Raw genomic sequence first — 22,846 nt, forward strand, 5'->3', positions numbered from 1 at the left:
AACAAAATCATTGTATTTTTTGTTAATTAGATAAAATATCAATTTATTAATGACAATGTTGAATGAGTTAAGTTTTAAATAGTTTAAAAATTCCAATGATTTGTTCAGGTAAGGCATCTTTCTAAAACCACATACATTTTAAATCAAGGGGTTTGTTGTTTTAAGTATAATGCATAATAAATATAGGTAGTCTAGTTAATAATTCTGCCTCTGAAAATATAAACAACAAAACTATTTACAGGTCTTCTGGAAAAGCTAAATAGACTAGAGTTAACTGATTTAACCTTATGAAGAGACTTTATAAAAATATAAGTGTAAAGCATAACACTTCCATGTGGGCCTCTCAGGATATTCCAATTGATACTCTTGCCATTTTGGTGTATGCATAGGCATGGATGACTTTTATAAGGTCTTATACTTTGGAGGATCTTGGGTACATTTTGTCCAGCTGTTCTGAAGTCAGGGTAAGCACCTTGCCAAAAAAAAAAAAAAAGTCTTCAGTAAAAAGCCATCTTTACATTTTGATTTTATTCTTTGTTTTGGGGGGCTAACCTATACATTGTGGGATGCTAAGCAACAGCTCTGGACGTTACCCACTAGATGCCAATAGCATTCCCTCCCCAACTGGAATGAAAAAAAGTCTCTAGGAATTGCCAGATATGCCCTGAAATACAAAATCAACCCTCATTCATTATCATTGATAGACATGATGATGTGGAGAAATACTCCAGTATTTGAAATCAGTTTAGGAATAATGATGAAACATAAATCTGAAATAAAATCATATTTAAAAAATAAGGTAATAGCAATAACTCACTGTGTCCTCAATTCCATTCATAGCTATTAACTTCATTTTAAATGAGGTACTTTTAAAAATGTGTAAGGAAACTTAGCCAATTTAGTAATTATTAAATATGCCAAGAATTAAGTGAAGAAGTCAGGTCCCAGTGATGAGTCTTGAAATGATAAAATTATTTATGATTATTATTTTAATTTTATATTACATATGAAGGCTGATAACTATCTACTTTTAAGTGAGTTTAAATTTTTATAACTAAAATTGCTAAGTTAAGTAGTGATTCCTGAGGATTTCAGTTTATTCTTCTAAGTAGGCTGCTGCTTTCATAGGGCAACAGTGTTTCAAGGTCCGTAGTAGCTAGAAATTATGGTTTGGGAAAATGTGTTAGTGTTGTCTTAAGTTAGTTATGATTTCCAACATTTACTATTCCTGCCTTATAAATTATGCATAGTTTATCTTCATCACATCAAGTGTGTGTGTTTCAATGTGTAGTGGAAATGTACTTTTATTAGTTGTATTTGGGGTCTATGATATTTTAATAAACAAAAATATAAGACATGGATCATAGCTCAGATATGAGTCACTGTGCCTTTATTTGCCAAAACAGCCATGTAAATATCCCTCTAGATTTGCTTATTCACTGATATCTATTGTTCTTTTTTCTCCTGAAAAGTGAAAAAGAACTGAATCAAGTGAATTTTGAGGTCTTTTGTCTGACTTAAGTGGTTTGTTATTAAAAACAAGTTTGAGAAGAAATCATTGAATTTAATTCTCTTACATAACAAAGAAGGAAACTGAGGGTCACAGGTACTACATCACTTGAGCAAGCCTACCAGTAGTTAGAGCTTAGTCTTTTTCTCTCAGAACAGGCAATGGAAGTTGCTTCAGAACATAAGTAAATTCAATTTAGCTCTTCTCTTTCACTGAGTTGTTCAGAATGTTTTTCAGACTTAATGCAGTTTATTTTTAATTCAGGTGCAAACTGGAACATACAGTGCTGGATGAAAGGGGACTTGAATCTATTCATCTGTTACATGGAGCCATTATTAAAGAATTCTTTCAAGAATTATGACCTTAAGGTCCATCTTTTTTATTTTCTGTAAGTAACAAATAATTAATTTGGCCATTTCTGCAGAGTTTTTTTTTTCCTGAAATGCAAGAGTTTCTGTCTACAAAAGTATATTATGAAACCTCTCCCGTCCCTACATTTCCTTTAATAGCTAACCATTTATAGAGGGTTCTTTGCATATATGTTTCTTTTTATGTACAACACTCTTCTCCATTAGATTTCATTTTTGCTCCTCCTGTTGATTAAGGTAGCAAGATATTGCAGATATGAATAGGCATACAGTCTGAAAGAAAAGTGAACTCAGTTCAGGGATCCTAGATATTTAAGTGGAAAAGGGAAAAACTTATTTTGTATTTCTTCCTCAGGTAAATTTTTTCTATATGTGATATTTTTGGTTAATTTAAAAATACAAATACTTGATATTTATTTGTGTTAGGCAGAGAACCAAAAAAGTGGTTTGAAATAGCCATATATTTATAATTCTATCAGGTAATATATTCAAGTTTTCTTATATGCTCCAATAATAATATGAACTCTTAATTTTAACTCTAATTTTTTTCTCATTCATTCTTTTATTTGGTACTTAAAGAGAAACTTGACTCCTTTAGTACTATAGTTACTGAGACATAACATGGGGTGATATGCTAAAACCTATCCATATGAAGACAAATGGAGACACAAAGTAGAGTTCTGGTTATCAGGTGCCTGGAGGAGGGTATATCCCGTAGGGAGTCATTGCTTGATGGATTCTGAGTTTTAGTTTGAGAAGATGAAAAAAGTTCTGGAGTCATATGGTGGTGAAAGTTGCAAAACAGCATGAATGTATTGATGTTGCTGAATTTGACACTAAAAGTAGTTACAGTGGCAAATTTTGTGTTATATATATTTTACCGCAATAAAATGTTTTTGAAAAGAAAATTAAAAATATAAAGATGAATAGTTATGACTCTGCCCTTGAGGTGGTTGTAGGCTAGTGCTTGGGACAGACATGTATAAAGTTTCAGTTTCAGTGGTTACTTAGTCGTACTTGGTGGGTATATGCTGCTTTGGCAGCCCTTGACTCTTGAGAGGGCATTCAGTCCAACTGGTAAGAAAAGAGAGGAGAGAGGGAAGGTTGCTTAAGGAAGGATATGGCTGAGTTGAATTTTTAACTGTAAATAAGAACTAACAGGAACATGTGTGGGCAGTGTAGTATTTTGCAGAGATCAGCATCATGTGAATACTTTCTGAAAATTTAAGGTAGCTCCACCCCAGAACTAAATCCACATTCTGGAGATGGGCCTCACTAATCCTTATTTTACCAAGCGCTTTAGATGATTCTTTAGAACTCAACTTTGAGAGTCCCTGGTATAGAAGTTGATATGACATATTACCTGGTCATATCACTTAGTAATGTACACACATAGCACTTACTATGCTGAGCAGTAGTTCTACCTATAGAAATTAACTCAATGGAAATATTTATATAAATGCTTAAAATTATTTGTTGAATGAATAAAAAAAGCTTCTATTTTTCTTTCTAATTTACCCTACAGAAATGTTTTAGTTAGCCAAAAATTATTAATAAAGTAATAATTTCAAGAGAAGTTGAGTGACCAATATAGCAGAAAGATATAATAAGGTCAGACTTATATCAATGGACTTGACAATGTAGAAGTAATGGATACTGTAATAGAGGTTTTGTTTTGTTGTGTTTAGGTACCAGGGATTGAACTCAGGGGCACTCGGTTACTGAGCCATATCCCCAGCCGTATGTTGTATTTTATTTAGAGACAGGGTCTCACTCACTGAGTTGCTTAGTGCCTTGCTTTTTGACTGAGGTTGGCTTTGAACTCACTATCCGCTTGCCTCAGCTTTCCGAGCTGCTGGGATTACAGGTATGCACCACTGTGCCCAGTTTGGTTTAGAGGTTTAATGATTGGGCTATGAGAGCCTTAATCTAATCAATTCCTCAGGCTCTTGATGAGAAGGGCTTTGAGAGATGGAACTTATATACTCAAGGAGGTGATGTGGGATGTCTGTGGAGGAGGTGTCTCTGAGGGGGCATACTATGGCATGTTCTGAGAATGTGGAAAAACACTGGTTACAGGAACCACTTGCTGCTGCCTAGGTGGGAAACCTTTGCTGGGTGATACATTTCAATAATGGGAAGCAAAACAGGAAGGACCAGGTTCTTTGTTCCTCCACTAGCCTTCTATTCTTCCACTAGCACCCCTATAGGTAGTTTATTTAAAAAAAAAATTAATAAAAACCTAGGTGGTAGAATATTGTGGTTTGCAGAGTTCTAGCCCCAGCCTGGCAAAACAAGGTGGCTTTGAAGCTGAGAGGCAGCACCCCATTGCCAGTACAGTCCACCCCTTTGGCTTCTTAGCCTGCACTCTCCAGTCTGTATATTTTTGAGTTTTTCTACAACTTTCCTATACTTCATGCTTTCACTTAGTAAGATGCATCTACACTTTAAACAAAAAGAGGCATTCTTATCCTCTCTCTCAAGTGAGATAATGGTTTGCCCCAGTCGTCATTGTATACATTTTCCTTTTCCTTCCTTCCTTCTTTTTTTTTTTTTTTGGTGGTACTGGGAATTGAACCAAGGGTACTCTGCCCTTGAGCTATATCTTCTTCTGCCTCAGCCTCCCGAGTTATTAGAATTATAGGCGTGCCATTTCTGAGCAATATTAATTGCTTCTCATACTCAGGCATAATCCTATCTGAATGAGTATTCTAGAAGCTAAATTTTAAAGTTAACACTATCAAGAGTTCTTATATAAAATTACAAGGAGGAGATTGAGAAAAAAATAGTGAATATAATATATTATAAACACCTGCATACCGAAGCATACTATAGATATCCAAGGTGAATAGCTGTCTTAGTCCATTTCCTACTGCTGCAGCAGAATACCACAGACTGTGTAATTAGTAAAGGAAACTTCTTTCTCTCAGTTGGGAAGGTGGGAAATCCAAAATCAAGGGGCTGCAAGTAGTAGAAGCAGATCACATAATGAGAGGGTAAGAGGCAGGAGAGTGTGCAGGCTCAATTCTATAACAAAGCCATTCCTATGATAATGGCCTTAATTCATTCATGACCTCTTAAAAGACCCAGGTCTCAATAGCATCACAGTGGCAATGAATTTCAATATGAGTTTTGGAGGGACTTTGAAATCATAGCAATAGTTAAAGGATAGGAAAGCATGAGCTTGTTTCTAGCCTGTAGAAAATGACTCAGTGGGGAAAGAAAATTGAAAGATATGGTAGAAGGAGACCCACTGAAGACATTTATAGAGAGTGAATAATTGAAAAGCAACAACCAGAGAAAGACCACAAATGTGATTGGTCTTAAAATGAAGGAGGCTGTTTTGGTTAGCTGTCCATCTCTGTGAAAGAATACCTGAGATAATAAATTGGTAAGGAGGTTGACAGTTTCTGAATTTTACTTCCTGGTTTCTTGGCTTGGTTGCCTTCGGCCTGTGGTGAGGTAGAGCATCATGATGGGGGTTCATGAGGGAGCAAAGCTGTTCATCTCATGGCAGCTGGGAAAAGAAAGATGGAGAAGGAGGGAGGCGAAGGGGCCAGCGTCCCAATATCCCCTTTGAAGGCATGCCCCCAGTGATCTAACTTCCTTCCATAAGGCCCCTTTTTCTAAAGGGGCCACCACCTCCCAACAGTGCCACAGGCTGGTAACCAAGCCTTAGACACATGGCCTTTGAGAAACATTTAAGATCTAAACTGTAACAGGTTCATTTCAGCTAATTAAGTATTGAAAGAAGAAAGCAAGCACTGTGGTAGATGAAGACACATTTTAGATTTGGGACAGAAATTTTCCTGCTTTATTGAGCAAATAAGTTTGAGTTCAGAGAAAAGCATCCTTTGCAAAATGGTACATTCCTACAATGAGTCTAATGCTTTGGATGGTGACCAAATACTGGTGCCTAAGCTAGAGAATTTAAAATCTTACTGGCAGGCTTAGAGCAGTGGTATTCAGTTTTAAAGTTACGTGAACATGTGTGAGGATTTATATATAAATATATATATTGCAGAGCATTAAAAGTTTGAGTAGTAACTTGGCTATACCTGATAATTTTGACTTTAATCAAGTCAACTAAACATTTATGTAAATGACAGAACCCAGAAAAATGAGAAAATTGTGATAACTTAATGAGTTTTTAAAACTTACTTATTTGACAAATCCAAGATTTTTTTTTTGCCTGGTGTTTTATTTGAGAATCAGTTTTCTAAAATTATTATAATCATTTATATTTCTGGTAATTGGAGAAACAGTCTCTCAATTTTTTGTGCCAAATTATAGCTCTCTGTGATTTGGTTAGTATGTATGTCCATTGTATCAATGATCACCTTCTACTTCTACCTTGACTTGTTTCTATGTGTTTCTTTAGGCACTATAGCTCCAAATAATTTAAATAAACCTCCTCAGATGAAAATGAAGAATTGGTCAGTATAACAAATGAAATCTCTATAGAAGGGAAAATCCATCATGGTGGTTTAATTTCTCCTTTTGTGAACATCAGGGAATTCATGAGAGAAATCTTTTTAAGGCTTCCATGCGTAAAAAAAATATTGTTTTAAGAAACTACAAACCTAAGGGATTTTAAACCCCATATATTCGTCTGCTAAGGGAAAGCATTATTTGAACTCAGATATTAATGTTTGTCAAAGAATCTGGAGAGGTGCCTTAGAAATGGGATATTTTGAAAACTGCTTCAGACGTTTTATCTGAGACCTAGGAAGGAAATCGTCTTTTCCCTTCATAAGGTCTCTGCTGTGTCTACCAGACACTGAGCTGAGTGTGGGGAACACTGTTCAACACTATAGGATCCACCCTGGCTCTCATGGAGTTAACAGGGTTCTAAAAACAAGACATAAGAGCCAAGTTTAAAAATACTGTGGTGTAATAATTTTAGGGACTTGTAGAAACATACCCAGGAACATCCAGCCCACTTCAGGGTAGGCAGAGGAGAATGAGCCAGAGAGAGGAGAGCATTCTCAAAGTCCCAGAGTCACATATGGCATGTTTGAGGACTGGAAATGTTGAATATGCTTGGGCTGGGAATGAAGAGAGGTCAAGGCAAAAGAATAAGTCAGAGCAGATCTCGAGGACCCCTGCAGGTCATGTTCATGAGTTTGGACTTTTGTAATTACTAATATCTAGTTTGCTTTGTCTCATCACAGTTACTGTCAGCTTTCTTAGTGATTTCAGCAGCCGTGTGGATGATCTCCCAGTTCCTTGAATGCTTTTGGTATTATATTTTTGCCTCACCTCGTTCACTCATTCTCTGGACTTTGTCATTACTGGTGATCTTGCTTTTTCTGTAATCTCAGTTTTGAGAGCCCCACTTTTAGACTGCTCTCCCCTAACCCCTCATGTTAGTCATTCCCTCTGTTACCTAACTCCAGGGATAATTCCCCATGGTTCTTGGTTTGACCCTCTGGGTACTTATTTCTTGCCTGAGCCACCTATTTGGAAGGTAGTACATATCTGTCCCTGAGAGTTTCTCAGCCTACCTGTCGTCAGTGCAATTTTAGGGGAACCCTGTGGCTTTTTTTCCATTTTGTATAGTCTCTAAGTCTTTATGTTAAGGGCATTTTTACTAATTTAATTCTCTTATAGAACTACATGGACCTCCTGTGAAATTTACTCCACTTGGTTTTGGGGATTATCTCCTGGAGATAAGCCCTTTTCTTTTTAATCTTTGCTCAGAAGCAGTTTCTTACTTTTAGGCCACGTGCCATTGGGAAAGACTCTGCACTTCAAAACTTCAGTGCTTATATCTCCTCTTTCAGCAAGAAGAGACTCTGAGGTCTGCTTGCTTGGAAACTCCTGTAAAGCCCCATCAGGGGTTGTATTCTGTGCTTTCCACATAAACACGATGGAAGTGGTATCACTAAGTTCTGCCACTATTCAAGAAAGATCTCCTTTCTTCCAGTTTCTATAACATGTTTCTCATATCCTTTTTGCCCTCACCGGCAGTATCCTTAAAGTCTAGATCCATTTTAAAAAAAAATTTGCCATTTCTTTTCTTCCACCTTTTAATTAGTGCATTATAGTTGTACATAATGATGGAACACATTGCTGTATATTTGAATATGCACACAATATAACAATATAATTTGGCCAATATCATTCCCCAGAAGTTCCACTTGAAGTCTAGATTCCTACTAACAGCCTGTTCAAGGCACCTTACACTTTTCTTGCTATGTTTCCTCAAATTCTTCTTGTCTCTGGGTGTTGTCTGGTTCCAAAGCCACTCTTATATTTTAAGTATTTAGTATCCCATCTCCTTGTTCCAATATATGCACGAATTATCTGTATAATAAATTGTGTGAAAACTTTGTGGCTTATAATTGCTTTGGCTATTCTGGGTCTTTTATTTTATCCAAATGAATTTTAGAACTGCCTTTTCCAGTTCTATGAAGAATGCCATTGGTATTTTGATGGGGATTGCATTGAATCTGTGTAACATGGTAGTATGTCCATTTTGATAGTATTAATTCTACCTGTTCATGAACATGGGAGGTATCTTTCTGTTTTTTTTTTCAGTATTCTATAGTTTTAATTGAAGAGCTCCTTCACATCCTTTGTTACGTTAATTCCCATGTATTTTATTTTTAATTTTGTTTTCTTTTAAAAGTTGGAATCCTTCATGAATTTTGCATGTCATCCTTGTGCAGGGGCCATGCTAATCTTCTCTGTATCATTCCAATTTTAGTACATGTGCTGCCAAAGTGAGCACTTTTTTGTTGTTTTTTTTTTTTTGAGGTTATTGTGAATGGAATAGTTTTCCAAATTTATTTTCAGCAGATTCATTATTGGAGTATAGGAAAGTGATTGATTTATGAATGTTGATCTTACATCCTGCTACTTTACCAAATTTGTTTTTCAGCTGTAGAAGTCTTCTGTTGGAGTTTTTGGGTCCTCTAAATATAGAATCATGTCATCAGTAAACAAATAAATTGCCCTCTTCTTTCCCTTTTCATATCCCTTTAATTTTCTTTTCTTGCCTGATTGTTCTGGCTAGAGTTTCGAGGACTCTATTGACTAGAAGAGGTAAGAATGGGCATCCTTGTCTTGTTCTTGTTTTTAGAGGAAATGCTTTCCATTTTTCTCTCTTCAGTATAATATTGGCCTTATACACAATGGAGTATTACTCAGTAATAAATGAGAGTGAAATTATGGCATTTGCCGGTAAATGATGGAACTGGAGATGATCGTGCTAAATGAATTTAGTCACCAGACTCATTAAGTCAAAGGTTGAATGTTTTCTCTGATATGTGGAGGCTAGCTCAAAATAATGGGGTAAGGGGAAGGGAAGGAAGGATGGGTTCCATCAAAATAGAAGAAAGGTCAGTAGACTAGATGAAGGGGATTGAAGGAAAAGGAAAAGGGATGGGATAAAGGAAGTACAGTGAAATGAGACTGACCTAACTTTTCTCTGTATATATATGAATATACCACAGTGAATCACATCATCATGTGTATCCATAAGACACTAACTAAAAACAAATAGACAAAAACCTAAATAAACAAACAAAACCTAAAAATAAATAGTATGGATTTTTATTTTATGGACGATAATCTTTTACTGTCATTATTTAGTTACTCACATTGACTCATATTTGGCCTGTGGAAGCCTATTTAAGCTGATTTTTGTGTTCTTTCATTTTGTGTCCCTTTATTTTTTTGAGAACTTTCCTATTTTCTATCATTATAGGACATTCCTGGTTGATCTTATATTTTTCCTGATATAGCAGAAGAACCAGCCATTTCTCCAGGGAACCTATATTTTTATTGGAAAAGGTATCTTCAAATTAGTATCTGGAGGCTGGTGCTCATTGTTAGTGAGTTGACATTGTTTCTAGCCCTTTCATAAAGGACATAAAGCTACTCATATGTATGTGCATGTACAATATACAACACAAGTTTAGAACCACAGGGCCCATTTCTTTTTTTTCCCCTCTCTCTATCTCTATCTCTTAACTCCTTCTATGGCAGTGAGAAACCTGGCTTCCCTTTTCCACAGTACACAGTTGTGTATTACTTATTTGCTTAGCCCTAGAGTATACTAGGTAGTTGCGGAATGTCTAACCCATACCACTGTGAAAAAAAAAAAACATACCAAACAGAGTACGATATTGTTTACACTCTTTGTAATCTTTGCTAAGGCTAAAGGTTACATGATCAAAATATTTTGTTCCAAAGTTAATCAGGATGGGTCTTCCCCCTCCCTTCTGTGTGGTTATGTTATTAACTTGACAGATTGATGGGTTCATTTGTTTCTGTTTGCATTCCTCTTTTTTTTTTTTTTTTTTAATTCTCCTCCTCTCATCCTTGTTGATTTTCTGTTTGCTCAGTTGTATCTTAGTTGGAGGAGTATCTTGTGTTTTACAAAATACTTCATAAGCTTATGTCCTTGAAAAAGAACATATCTGGTCAGTTCTCACCTTTACCCAATTCAGTAGGTCTGAGGTGGAGCTTCATTGTTCGCATTTATGAAAAACAGAATCCTTAGTCCCGAACTTACTGAATTCCTCAAGAAAGGTCTAGGAATTTAGTTTAACAAGAGCTTCAAGTGATTTTAATGATGAGATTAGTTTGAGACACTAACTTGGTCTGTAAATTCCTTGGGATAAGCAAGGTAAATTGGTTAACATTTTGATAGATTTTCCAGTGTGAGATTAAAAATAAGTGACTTGATTAAATGATTTATGAAGCTAATACTAAGTATTCTAATCTCTCTTCACTGTTTTTTGTCTATTATGTTTTGCTATCAGTTTATATAACAATCAATAACGTGGGTGGCACACCTTTGCTGTTATTTCTGTCATAACCTAGTGTAGATTACTATTTGGGGAAGTTTTAACATATTCATAGAGAAATTTGGGGGAAAGAAAAAAATTGGATCAAGGGTCAGAGGACAGAGGGTACTTTCTATAACTGTGTATGGCTACCTAAACTCTTATGTCTGTAACTTCTGAGTAGAAAAATTTCTCAAAAGGAAAATTTTCAGAGAAGCCATTTTTTAAAAATATTTATTTTTTAGGTGTAGATGGACACAACACAATGCCTTTATTTTTATGTGGTGCTGAAGATTGAACCCGGGTCCTGACTGCGCTAGGCGAGTGCTCTACTGCTAAGCCACAATCCCAGCCCTGAGAAGCCAAATTTAACATTCATTTGACAAATGTTTTTATACCATTTTCACTTAAAATTAAAGTTTATTCATATATGTCAAGGGGTAAAACAAACAGTGGCACTTGTGTGTGTGTGTGTGTGTGTGTGTGTGTGTGTGTTGGCAAGGCATAAAAGACTTTGTTGCATACAAAACTTTCAAAAATTCTTAAGATTTAGTTCTTTTAATTCAGGTATATCTCTATTTTATAAAATGGATGATTCTTTTATTCTTATATGTTTAAAAATCACCAAAAATTTTAGATTTTTGTTTAATATCCATGAAGACTTAAAAGTCGTTTGGAAAGTAAATGTTCTTAATTCTTTTGTTGACTTGGGCATGTAATGAGGCTGGTTCCAGGTCTTCTTACACAGACTTGGAAGAACTCTCATGTATATAAGAAATATGTAGTGTTTTTCCTCACAGAACAAGTAATGTGAGCATATAATTCTGTAATATTCTGACTTATAGAAACATTAACATAATTCAGATTACAGTTATTCTTTAGCTGTAGAATTAATGTCTTATTGACCCTAAATAAAAATAGCAGTCAGTGAGATTTGCCTTGCAGTCATAAGGCATGTAGTGAGTGTAACGAAATGACATCAAATGTGGGGCATAAGAGTTTAGTTGAGTTCCAGTTCTGTGCTCTCTATGGGCCTGTTTCCTAACCTATAAAGCAGACACAGTTACCTTACTGTAGGATCGATAAGGCTGGACACCTGAGGAATTTTCAGGAAGCAGGTTTATTGGCTGCAGCAGTTCAGAGGGGTTAGTACCTAAAAATCTCTGGACCCTGGGTCTAGAACTTCTTTCAGATTTATACTCAGTGGGGTAGTTACTTGACAGTGAGTAGCTACAGAAGTTACTCTTTGTTATATGTTTTAGGTCAGACAGGTTCCACAAGTTTTTACCAAGGAAAACAGTAACTTTTTTATAGCAAGCTCTCTTGAGAGTCTATCTTACCTTTTGTTTGCAAACCTGGCATTTACAAGAAAGAGGAAGCTTCAAACACATTGAGCTCTCTGCAGAAATCCTGTTGACCCTATAAAATCTCACTGACAAGAAGCTTAATTATGGTGGGTCTTTTGGGGCCTACTTCAATCTGACAAGGTAGTTTGAAAACTTGGGTTAAATAATGTTCCTAGGAGTGTTTCATGTCAATTGTAATAATGAAATTATCAGTATATTGAACAAATTTCTCTATTTTTGTGACCTTTGTTCATCAAGAATTCCTTTGGAGGGAGTAAAAAATGTTTTGGGACTAAATATGGGGTGAGCAAAAAATAAATTGTTTTTAATTGGGTACCAGGGATTGAACCAAGGGGCACTTGGCCACTGAGCCACATCCTCAATCCTATTTTGTGTTTCATCTAGAGACACGGTCTCACTGAGTTTCTTAGTGTCTTGCTTTTGCTGAGGCTGCCTTTGAATTCACAATCCTCCTGCCTCAGCCTCCCAAGCTGATGGATTACAGGAGTGAGCCACCTCAACTGGCTAAATTTTTTTCTTAAAGGAACAGATAGTAAGTATTTTTGACTTTGCATACCATAATGTCTGTTACAAGTATTTAACTCTGCCCTTATATACACACAGCCATTGTTACTAAGTAAATGAATTAGCTTGACTACATTTATGGATGCTGAAACTTGAGCTTCATGTCATTTCCACATATCACAACAGATCCTTTTTTTTTTCTTTTTTTCTTTTTTAACTTTTGAAAATGTAGGAAACCATTCTTAAGGCTGTACAAAAACAAAAACAAAAACAGGCAGAAGGATGGTTTTGGCTTGTGGGCTATAATTTGCAGGCCCCTACCTTAGAACACATAGAAATTAATTTAGATTGAATTCATGACTTAATAATGAAGTTTTCTGTTGCAGTGATTTGGGAAATTTCTGAAAGGAGCTGATGCTTTTTTTTTTTTTTTTTTTTTAGAGAAAGAGAGAGAGAGAGAGAGAGAGAGAGAGAGAGAGAGAGAGAGAGAGAGAGAGAGAGAGAGAAAGAGAATTTTTTTTTAATTGTTTAGTTTTTTCGGCGGACACAACATCTTTATTTGTATGTGGTGCTGAGGATCGAACCCGGGCCGCACGCATGCCAGGCGAGCACGCTGCCACTTGAGCCACATCCCCAGCCCCAAAGCTGATGTTTTTTTAAAAAACAAATTATGAATTGCTGTAATGAATGTACTTATAGTATGGATACTACATATAGTCACTATTAAGGGTATATACTGTCATGCATGATTTTTGCATATATTATAATTGCTACCCTAGCTCAATGATAGATTGCTTGCCTAACATGTGCGAGACATTGGGTTCGATCCTCAGCACCGCATATAAATCAATCAATCAATCACTGCCAAAATGAGAAAGAAATAGAAAACATAATAGTGTTGGAGAAACTATAGAGTAATCTGATAGTCATCTATTTTTTTTTTATAAAAATCCACTGTATTTAGAAAAGAATGACATTGGGAAACCATTTAAGTAAGATGATATGATTCTAACTTTTTGTCTTATAAAAGGAAAAAATATGACTAGAATTTTCTACTCCTTAAAAATATTAATGGAAAATATGTGTCTTATTTTGTGTTCAGTTCTGGTTTTGTCTTAACATCTAGTAAGTTCTCCAGTTAGAATGGCAGTCATCAAGAATACAAATACTAACTGCTGATTAGGATGTTGTACACTGATGTAATGTTGGTGGGACTGTAAATGAGTACAATCACTTTGGAAAGCAGTAGGGAGATTTCTGAAAAGACTAGGAATGGAACCACCATATGGCTGAGCCATTCCTCTCCTCTGTATATATCCAAAAGATCTAAAGTCAGTAGATCTGTATGATATAGTCATTTCAATGTTTATACAGCACAATTCACAATAGCCAAGTTAAGGAATCAGCCTAGGTATTCCTTAATAGATGAATGGAAAAGGAAAGAAACAGGTATGTCATTTGCTGGTAAATGGGTGGAACTGGAGAACACCATCCTAAGTGAAATAAGCCAGATACAGAAAGTCAAGGGTCGAATGTTTTCTCTCATATGTGGAAGTTAGAGAGAAATAAGGAATCTTTTAAAAAGCGGTTCTCATGAAAATAGAAGGGCATCAGTAGAGGGAGAGAAAGGGGATTGAGGGAGGAGGAGGAGTGATGGGAAAGGGGAAGAACTTGACCAAACTGTGCTATGTGCATGTATGAATATATCATGATGAATTTCACAATTCCATGTCTATAATGTACCAGTTAAAAAAATAAAAGAAGGAAGATCAATAGCATAAAGGAAGGGGATCAGGGGGAAGAAGAGGAAGGAAGCAGGGGGATACTACTAGGGATTGAAATGGAGCAAATTATGTTATATGTATTTTTGAATATGTGAAAGTGAACTCCACAATTATGTATAATTATAATGCATGAATAAATAAATATATAGGGGAGTTTTTTGTCAAAGAAGAATATACCTTGTAGACATGTTTCTGACTTAAAATACCACAATTTATTCAATTTATTTATACCTTTTTGTTAAAACTTGTAATATTTGAAAAACATGTAGAAGATATGGCTTCATTTTTAAAAATTATGTTAACTGGTTTTATTTAAAAGTGCAAATAAAATTGAAAGCACTAAGTCATGCTGATTCAAAACAATATTTTATGGGTGTGTAGCAATTAAAAAATTTTAAGGGGCTGGGGTTGTGGCTCAATGGTAGAGCGCTGGCCTAACATGTGCAAGGCCCTGGGTTCAATCTTCAGCACCAACATAAAATTAAATAAATAAAATAAAGGTATTGTGTCCAACTACAACTAAAAAATAAATATTTAAGAAAAATTTTAAATACTTAAGTAGTTATTTTCTGATTGTTACAACTACCTTGTAAAGTTAGATGGTGCATTTTTCTTTTTTATACTGATTAAGAAAACTGAAGCTCACAATGTTAAGGTACTTGTCTGTGATCAATAAGCAAACAGAAGTACTTGATTTTAGATCTCAGTGTTAATTTAGTGTGCTTTCTAATTTAGTCTATAGCCCTTCTACTGTAACCAGTAGACTTCCTTGCACATCAAAGCTCTGTAAATATTGTTTCCTAATTGATTTTTAAGTAATAGATTATTAATAATTTTCATCTCAGAAAACTTGAAAATCTGTTATCATTGAAAACCGTACTAGTGGGATGTGTGTAAGACTAGGGTTCGTTTCTTCATGCTTTATTTACATTTGAATGCTCATCTCTGTTAGTTAAAACTGTTTCTAAAGCAATTCTTTTCCAGCTGAATTTTTAATTTTTATATTTATCATTAACAGTTCTTTCCTTCCAATGTTTCTGAAGGTAGTGATCATCCCTAAATATCAGTACTCTCTCTCTCTATCTATGAGCTCTTTAAAAAGCAGAGTGGTTTCAATATAAGGCAGTAGCTATTTAAGGACAGAATGGGGTCACTCAGGTGAAATGGGGACTATGAGGCACTGTTACTCCCATGAATACTCCCACTCCTAAATTATCTCATTTACACCAAGGCTTAAACTCCCTAAGGGACAAGTCATATTAAAAAAAAATCTAATAAATGAGAAAGAATAACTTCTGTCTGTTACATGCTGTTATTCATTATCCTCTCAATTAGGTAATCTTACTCAACTAATTACAGTTTTTTAAGGCTAACCTACTAATTTGAATATTTATAATGATAAAATATTGCTTACAAAGATTTTCCTGAATTTTCTTTCTTTCCATTTTTGTAAATGGCTTTACTGGTATATTATTGATATTTATACATAATACATAAAGATTACATTTAATAAGTTTTGATAGATGAAATCACTCATAAAACCATCACTTTAATAAAGAAAATGAATATATTTCTTTTTGCCTCTTTATAATCCCACCCTCTTACTCCTATCCTTCCCCTATCCACTATCACCACCACTAGGGAATGGCTGTTGTGATATCTGTCACTGTTACATTATGTTTTTTAGAATTTTATATAAATGCAATTATGTACTTTTGCATGATGTGATTATTCTGAAATTCCTTAAAGTATATATCTATTTTATTGCTGAGTATCTTTCCATTTTATGGATTTACAGCACAAGTTCTTTTTTTATCTGTTTCCTTTTTTACAAACATTTGAATTGTTTACTGTTTTGGGGTATTACAAATAAAGCTGCTATACATCTCTGAATTGATATGTACTTTCAGTTTTCTTGACAGGAATATTTGAGAGTGGAATGGTACATTAATGTGTCAGGTGTATGTTTAACAATTTAAGAAATTGCCAAAGTGTTTTCAAAAGTTGGATCAATTTTACTTTCCCACCTGCAGCGCTTTAGAGTTCCAATTTCTCCATATCCTTGGCAATACTTGGCATGGTTAATCTTTTTTACTTTTAGTTATTCTAATGTGTTGATAGTGATATCTCATTGTGAGTTTAGCTTATATTTTTTTTTAAAACAGAGAGTGAGAGAGAGGAAGAGAGAGAGAGAGAATTTTTAATATTTATTTTTTAGTTTTCGGCAGACACAACATCTTTGTTGGTATGTGGTGCTGAGGATCGAACCCGGGCCGCACGCATGCCAGGCGAGCGCGCTTCCGCTTGAGCCACATCCCCAGCCTAGCTTATATTTTTTAAATGACTAATGACTTGTCATTCCTATAATTTCTATGGTAAAGTGACTAATTGAGATCTTTGCCTGTTTCTTAACTGGGTTGTTTGCTTTATTGTTGTCGAGTTTTGAATATTATTCATATCTTATGGATACAGACCTTTAATTAGATAAATGATTAGCAAATACATTTTCTTTATCTATGGCTTGTCTTAGTGCCATTCATAGTACCTTTCAAAGAACAGGTTTGAATTTTGATACAGCCTCTTTATTAATTCAATCCTTTAGGATTATGATTTTGGTATTTTATATAAGAAATTTTTAATTAATTCAATGCCAAAAATTTTTTCAATATTTTTATCTAGAAGTTTCATAGCTTTAGATTTTTCATTTAGGTTCATGATTAATTTGAAATTAATTTTTGTATCTGATGTGAGGTATTGATCAAAGTTATTTCTCTTCCTCTTCTACCTTTTTTGAATATAGATATCCCTTTATCTTGGGACAATTTATTACAAAGATTATCCACTCTCCATAGAGGTACTTTTTCTAACTTTGTAAAAGTATCTATTGTCCATATATGTATTTGTCTGTTTCTGGATTCTATTCTGTTTCATTCATCTCTTTTTCATTTTTACACAAATACCTCATGGGCCTTATTATTATAGTTTTATGATGTGTCTTAAATAAGGTGGTATTATTCCTCAAATATATTATTCCATTTCAAAGTTTCTTTGGCTATTCTAGATCCTTTGTATTTCCATATGCATTTCAAAATCATATTGTCAATTTATATAAAAAGTCTGCTGGGATTTGGATTTGCATTGCATTGACTCTATAGATGAATTTCAGTAATGTTGACATTTTAGCATTATTAGGTCTTCAATCTGTGAGCACAGTATCTCTCATTGTAGTTGTAATAATTTCTATTGAAATATTTTGTAGTTTTCAGTGCATAGATCCTAAGCATCTTTTAGCAAATATATTCCCTAAGTATTTCTATTTTTGATGTATTGTAAATCGTATTTTTTTTTTGGTATTTTATTTATTTATTTATTATTGGTTGTTCACAACATTACAAAGCTCTTGACACATCATACTTCGAACAATAGTTTCAAGTGAGTTATGAACTCCCATTTTTACCCCAAATACAGATTGCAGAATCACATAGGTTACACATTCACATTTTTACATAATGCCATACTAGTGACATGTATTCTGCTACCTTTCCTATCCTCTACTATCCCCCTCCCCCCATCTTCTCTTTCTATCCCATCTACTGTAATTCATTTCTCTCCTTATTTTTCTTCCAATTCCCCTCACAACCTCTTTTATGTAGTTTTTTATAACAATGAGGGTCTCTTTCCATTAAAACAATTTCAATTCCATCAGTTTTCAAATATGAATTCAGTGACATAAAAATTGCTCAAAATATTCCTTTATTATTAATACCCATGGTCTATGTAGTGATTCTATCTCTCTCATTTTTCATAGTGTTAGTTTGTGTCTTCTAGTATTTTTCCTCTTCATCTGGCTAAAGGTTTATCAGTTTTACTGAACTTCTTAATCAGCTTTTAGGTTTCTTGACCTTGTTTATTTTTTGTTTGTTTTCTGTTTCATTATATTCTATCTCAAGATTAAGTAAGGTAGAAACTAAAGTAATAATTTCATTGAGACCTTCGTTTTTTTTAAATTTAAGCATTGAATCCACATCTTTGCATATCGTTTATAGGTGTATTGTAGTTATACATAATAGTTCACATTTTTAGTGTTAGAAATTTCCCTGGAATTATTATTCTAAGCAACATGCCATAGTTTTTTTTAATATCTTGTGTGTTCCATTTTTAATTATTTAAATGAAAATTTCTTCTTTGATCTATGAGTTATTTTGTAGTTTGTTTTCAAATATTTAAGGCCTTTCCAAATATTTTTGTTATTGAATTCTGTTACTAATTCTATTTTAATGTGACTTTTGAATCTTTTAAAAATTTATTTGGACTTGTTTTATGTTCTAGAATGTGGTCTCCCTTGGTAAATATTAGGTATGCTCTTGAGAAGTATGTGTACCTGTTCTTGAAATGTCTGCTGTGTCAAGTTGATTGATAGTGTTGCTCAAGTCTTTATCTTTAATGACTTCTGTCTACTTGAGAGAAGGGTTGAAATTCTGTCAATAATTGTCTAATAGTCTTTTTTCCCTGTGGTTCTACTAACCTTTTGCTTCATGTGTGTTAAAACTCTGTTATTAAAGTACATCAATGTTTTGGATTGTTAGCTTCTTTTGGTAATTGACCCCTATGTCCTTATGAAATGACCTTCTTGACCATGCTGATATTCATTGCTTTAGCTGCTTTATCTTACATTGATGAGGCCATTCCAACTTGCTTTTGACTAATCTTATAATAGTACAGCTTTTTCACCTGTTTCCTGTTGCTTATTTGTGTTTTATAATTCAATTTGATTTCTTGTTGGCCTCACTCTTTAATCCAGTTTGATAATCATTACCTTTAAGTGGGATATTCATTTATGAGTTCTATTCCATTTATATTTAGTGTGATTATGGAGATGTTAGACTTACGTCTTTTCATATATTATTTATTCTTTGTTCCTTTCCCCCTTTTTACTCCATCTTTTGGATTGATGTTATTTTATGATTCTACTTTATCTCCTTTGTTTCTTCTTAGCTTTAGCTTCTTGATTTGTTATCTTAGGATTTATAATATATGTCTTAGCTTATTGTAGTCTAAGTGATATATTACTAGATATAGCATGCCACTTTATACATAGTATAAAAACATCACAATTTATACTTATATTTCTCCTCTTCCTCACTTGGTATTAATTTCATATACTTCACATCTGCCTGTGTATAAACCCCACACTACATGGCTGCTATTTTTACTTTGAACATCTAATAAATAATTATTCTTTTAGTGAAATTTTATTTCTTCATGTGAAATCAGATTACCATCTCTATCATTTTCTTTTTGCCAGAGGACTGAATTTAATACTTTTTCCCTCATGCATATCTGGTGATTATGGATTCTTTAAGCTTTGGGATATCTAAAGGAAGCCTTTCACTTAATATTTATTTTGAAAAATATTTTTGCTGGGTTTAGGATTTTAGGATTGCAGCTTTTTGGTACTTCACTGTTGCTGCACTATCTTCTTATTTATGTTACTGTAATCCTTATCTTTGTTTTTCTGATATAATGTATTTTTTTAAATTCAGAAACTCTGAACTTGGCGTCAGTAATAGCTTACCTCAATGGATTTGATGTCCTCCTTTTAAAAACTATCCAGTTCTTTCACATCCATGTTAATTTTTAGCCCTTATATTTTACTGTAGGCCTGAAGTGACAGAAGATTTGCCACTGGCCACCCAGAGAGGCAGTTTTCAGATTGTCCAGTGCAACTGCAGTGCTCAAGAATGTTGTGAATGTCATGTGCCTATACCAACAGCCAAACTCAACTACACTCTTCTTATGTATTTGAAAATTGCATCTGGTGGAGTAACTTTTCAGTCACCCCTAATGTCAGTTCAGCCCATAAATGTTGGTAAGTCCTGCATTAAAATGATAACAAACCTCAACATCAATTATACAGTAAGGTTACAGATTGCTTAAAAGATTTTTCACTGGGGCTGGAGTTGTGGCTCAGCAGTCGGTAGAGTGCTTGCCTAGTGCATGTGAAGTGCTGGGTTTAAGCCTCAGTACCACATAAAAATAAATAAATAAAATAAGGGTATTGTGTCCAACCTACAACTAAAAAATAAAAATTTAAAAAATATTTTTCACTGGCTTATATCTTTTTGACCAACACTGTAAGTTATGGTAAATGTAATAGTAGGATATATTATGATCATCTTCTAGACTGAGATAATAGTATTTTCATTTAAATTCTTTTAAAAAAGCACTTTGATTTCTTTAAATCCTAGATCTAATGGATATGTATTATTTGATTATCACTTTTTCATATCTCAGGTAACTAATTCTGAAAATTATTACAAGTATATTTCTGAGTTTACTTCTTCAATGAATATTTCTTACAAATCATGTTTGTCATGGACTGTTCAAGGGGCTGGAGAAACAATTGAGAACAAGAGAAAATTCCTGTCTCATAGAACAGGGCAAATGGTAATTCCTGTCTCATAGAACAGGTAACAAATGATAAAAAGGTGAACAAACAAGTGAGCAATTTATCGCACAAGGCTGATTATAAGAAAACCTCAAATAATAGATGGTGCCCTTTTCTTAGTGCAAAGATCCCCAAACCTTTTTTGGTCAATTTAAATATATAATTACAAACATGAATAGTAGACACAAATGGTAGGTAAAAGTATTTGTTAATTCAGTTTTGCATATACAAGTTAAGCTATCTTATATATTATATATATTTCAGCAGTGTTGCTAGTTTCCGTTTATATTTCCTGAAATAATTATATGCAACTGTATATCCATCTTTTCACCATTGATTTTAACATAACTGGTGTCACTTTTCTGATTATTTGTCAAAATTTTCCATTCATCTACAATTTTACTTCTTTTTTAAGTCTTTTTGAATCTGTGCATGATATATTTTTTTAACATTAGGATTTTCAAATAATTTGTTCTCCAGGGATATATTTGTGATCTTTCCAATATATTTATAGTGATATCCAAGCGATTCAATTGTGAAATTACACCAGTGAAAAAAATTTAAAAAACATTGTTAAGTATTATCTTCTTTTATCTTTAACACTAATTTCCACATGGTGATTTTTACAAGTATTTAAGCTAGCATTGCTTTTAATTAATTTTAATTTTTTAAAGTAGTAAATTCCTATGATAAATTAACAAGAACTTGAAAACTTTCTTAATTTTGTCTTTATGTGGAGATAATTTAGGAAAAAAATCTTTTCTTATATTTGGACATATATAATGATATCTTAAAATTCTAAGTACTTTGAAAGAAATAAAACAAGAGGTATAATGGAGTGTCAGGGTTAGATGCAATAATTTCTGCTATGGAGGTCAAAGAAAACTTCTTTTAGAGCATTGTACTTAAACTGATGAAGAAAACACAACTGTATAAAAATTCAGGGATGAAGGTACTCCAAGCAGGAACAACACATCTACAGAGTCCCTGAGATGGAATGAATTTGGCAATTTGAGGAACAACAGAGAAGGTTTTTGTCTTAGAGTGAATGAGATTCAGAAATATTAGGTGAGTTCAGAGTTGTCCCGGTTGAGAGCATATCAGAGGCCAGGGTTATAGAGTTTGGATTTTTTTCCAATCATAGGGGAAGATTTTGAATTAGAGAACTGATATGATCAGATGTATGTTTGTGTGTTTGAAATTTACTCTACGTTGTAGAGAATGAAACTGATAAGGAAGGAAATGAAGGACAGTTGGAAGAATGGAAGGAGGAGCCCAGAGAAGGCCAATTTGTTTGGGGTTGTAACAGTGGGGAGAAGTAAAGAACTGATGAGATATGGATTTATTTGGAAAATGCTGCTGACTGGACTCTCTAGTGAATTGAGTTACAGGGTGTGAAAGAGTGGAATGAAGGATAACCCTTAGACTTGGACCTGAGCATCCAAGGGAAAGTAATACCAGATACTAAGGGGAAACTGAGGCTTAGATGTATGTGCAGAAATCCAGAGCTTTATTTGGGACACATTGTGCTTGAGATCCCTGTTAGAAACCCAAGAGATATTGAGTAGGCCATTGAATATGTGATTTTAAAGTTCTGGGGAGATACATACTTGGGAGTTGTTAGCATATAGGATTGTATGATATCACTCATTTAGAGTTCAGGAAGAGAAGGACTTAGGGGTGATCTGTAAGAACGAAGGAATAAAAGAGTGTGTTGTCCTGGAAAAAATGTATTTCAAGCAGAAGGGAGTAAGCAGCATTGTGGAACATGGGTGGGAGGCAGAGGAAGGCAAATTGGTAATTTCCATTGGATTTGGTAAAGAGCAGATTCAGTAAGTTGATGAGCAGGGTATGACTGGAGTAGGTAGATAGAGGATGGCATGCAAAATGGAGAGTGAGCCATGCCAATTCTGAGGAACATTGTTCAGGAAGAAGCAGTTAGGTGTGAGTAAATCTGAAACTAGGCATATAGGGGATTCAGGGAAAATTTATTTTTATACTTCTATTACTGATGCACATTAGTATATTGATAAGAAATATATAGTAGTTATAATTTTATGATTTAAC

General features: G+C 34.1%; 1 protein-coding gene and 1 non-coding gene across 27 annotated transcripts in view; one reads left to right on the forward strand and one right to left on the reverse strand.

Moving 5' to 3' along the window:
* Positions 1-22,846, forward strand: part of Lepr (leptin receptor) — a 164,786-nt gene that overhangs the window by 99,101 nt on the left and 42,839 nt on the right. For all 26 annotated transcript variants that reach the window (XR_013427850.1, XR_013427851.1, XR_013427852.1 and 23 more), the window contains 2 exons: positions 1,775-1,898; positions 19,992-20,200. Coding sequence is in view for 22 of the 26 variants with exons in the window: in XM_078026434.1 (XP_077882560.1) it covers positions 1,775-1,898; positions 19,992-20,200 (333 nt within the window). In the remaining 4 variants the exon portion in view is untranslated. The remainder of the gene's footprint in view (positions 1-1,774; positions 1,899-19,991; positions 20,201-22,846) is intronic.
* LOC144368792 (U6 spliceosomal RNA) lies at positions 8,507-8,614 on the reverse strand. The gene has a single exon (XR_013428371.1). It is a non-coding gene; the product is annotated as a U6 spliceosomal RNA (small nuclear RNA).

Source organism: Ictidomys tridecemlineatus, chromosome 11 (assembly GCF_052094955.1).
Source record: "Ictidomys tridecemlineatus isolate mIctTri1 chromosome 11, mIctTri1.hap1, whole genome shotgun sequence".
Lineage (NCBI taxonomy): Eukaryota > Metazoa > Chordata > Mammalia > Rodentia > Sciuridae > Ictidomys > Ictidomys tridecemlineatus.